The sequence below is a fragment of the Phanerochaete carnosa genome, assembly GCF_000300595.1.
Source record: "Phanerochaete carnosa HHB-10118-sp unplaced genomic scaffold PHACAscaffold_401, whole genome shotgun sequence".
Classification (NCBI taxonomy): domain Eukaryota; kingdom Fungi; phylum Basidiomycota; class Agaricomycetes; order Polyporales; family Phanerochaetaceae; genus Phanerochaete; species Phanerochaete carnosa.
In genome coordinates this window covers 1-1,075 of record NW_006768028.1, presented here as the reverse complement: position 1 = coordinate 1,075, position 1,075 = coordinate 1, and the positions used below count along the sequence as shown (strand labels likewise).

Sequence of the window (1,075 nt, the reverse complement as noted above, 5' to 3'; positions counted from 1 at the left end):
TGGAGCCGTCTATACGACATCAAGGAAAAGCACGTGGCGGGACACCCACTATACGACAAGAATAAAATAGGACACCATCTTAAAACTGACACCGAAGTACACAAAATGCATCGCGCATACTGGAAAATGCAAAACGAGATAACTAAGGTTGACAAATTGACTAAGTATGGCCAAGACATCAATTACAGAAAGAAAATACTAGGCACCAAGTGAGAAGACATATACCACTTCGTGAGAGCCAACCCCATGGTGGGTACCTTTGAATGGTCTGACCTTGTTGATAAAGTGTTTGATGACGCCAACAACAGACTAGATTTTACTACTTCAGTCCATATCTGGAAAGCTCTTATGCACTCAAAGAGACACAAAGAGAAACGTAACAACTACACCAAAGAATTAGAACAACGCTGCAGGGCTACCTACTCCAGCGCGGTTCGACACCACAACCATCTCCTTAGACCAGAGGACATACCAATGGATCTGGGGAAATGGCAACAGTCATATCCCAACTCGGACCAAGCCGAATGGAAATTCAATCAGTGGTATGCAAAGTATGCAGTGTCCCGATACCGCATAATTTTCAACCGCAACGAAAGCCTCCCAGTGGATGAGAAAGAGGCACTAGCTCGAGATTTTGGCTACAGGGGCAAATACAAACCTGTAGGACAAACTTTCGAGGCGTTTTCTGACGCCAAAGATCTACCTGCAGACGAGGATGACTGGGGCAATCAGGTTGATAAGGAGCACAGGTAACTGTGTGAATTGTCATAGGACGGCTGGGGTATAACTGTCCGACCACTGGTGACCATACTTAACAGGGGTCACCATGATAAATTTTGTGCTTTGGTTAGGTAAGGGCATGGGTGAGGGGATCCATTAGAGGTAGGTCTAACGTTTGGTGTGGTAGAGTCTATCAACTGGCTCGGTGCTCGTGCGAGGCCAGGGCCATCTGGCGCGGTTCTGCGAATTTCTCTGTGCCCCCAGACATTAGGTCGACCAGGTGAACCGGCACGGACCCTGTTTTGGCTATAGTACAGGCCCTCATGTAGCAGTAGTTCTACGGGCCTTTATAAAC

At 47.3% G+C, this 1,075-nt stretch overlaps 1 protein-coding gene across 1 annotated transcript; it reads left to right on the top strand.

Moving 5' to 3' along the window:
* Nucleotides 1-474: 474 nt before the first annotated feature.
* On the top strand, nt 475-753 carry PHACADRAFT_202585 (uncharacterized protein; the record flags this gene model as incomplete). The annotated part of the gene is made up of 2 exons (XM_007402761.1): nt 475-542; nt 597-753. 2 exons carry the CDS (start codon nt 475-477, stop codon nt 751-753), a joined length of 225 nt encoding a protein of 74 aa, XP_007402823.1.
* Nucleotides 754-1,075: the final 322 nt, after the last annotated feature.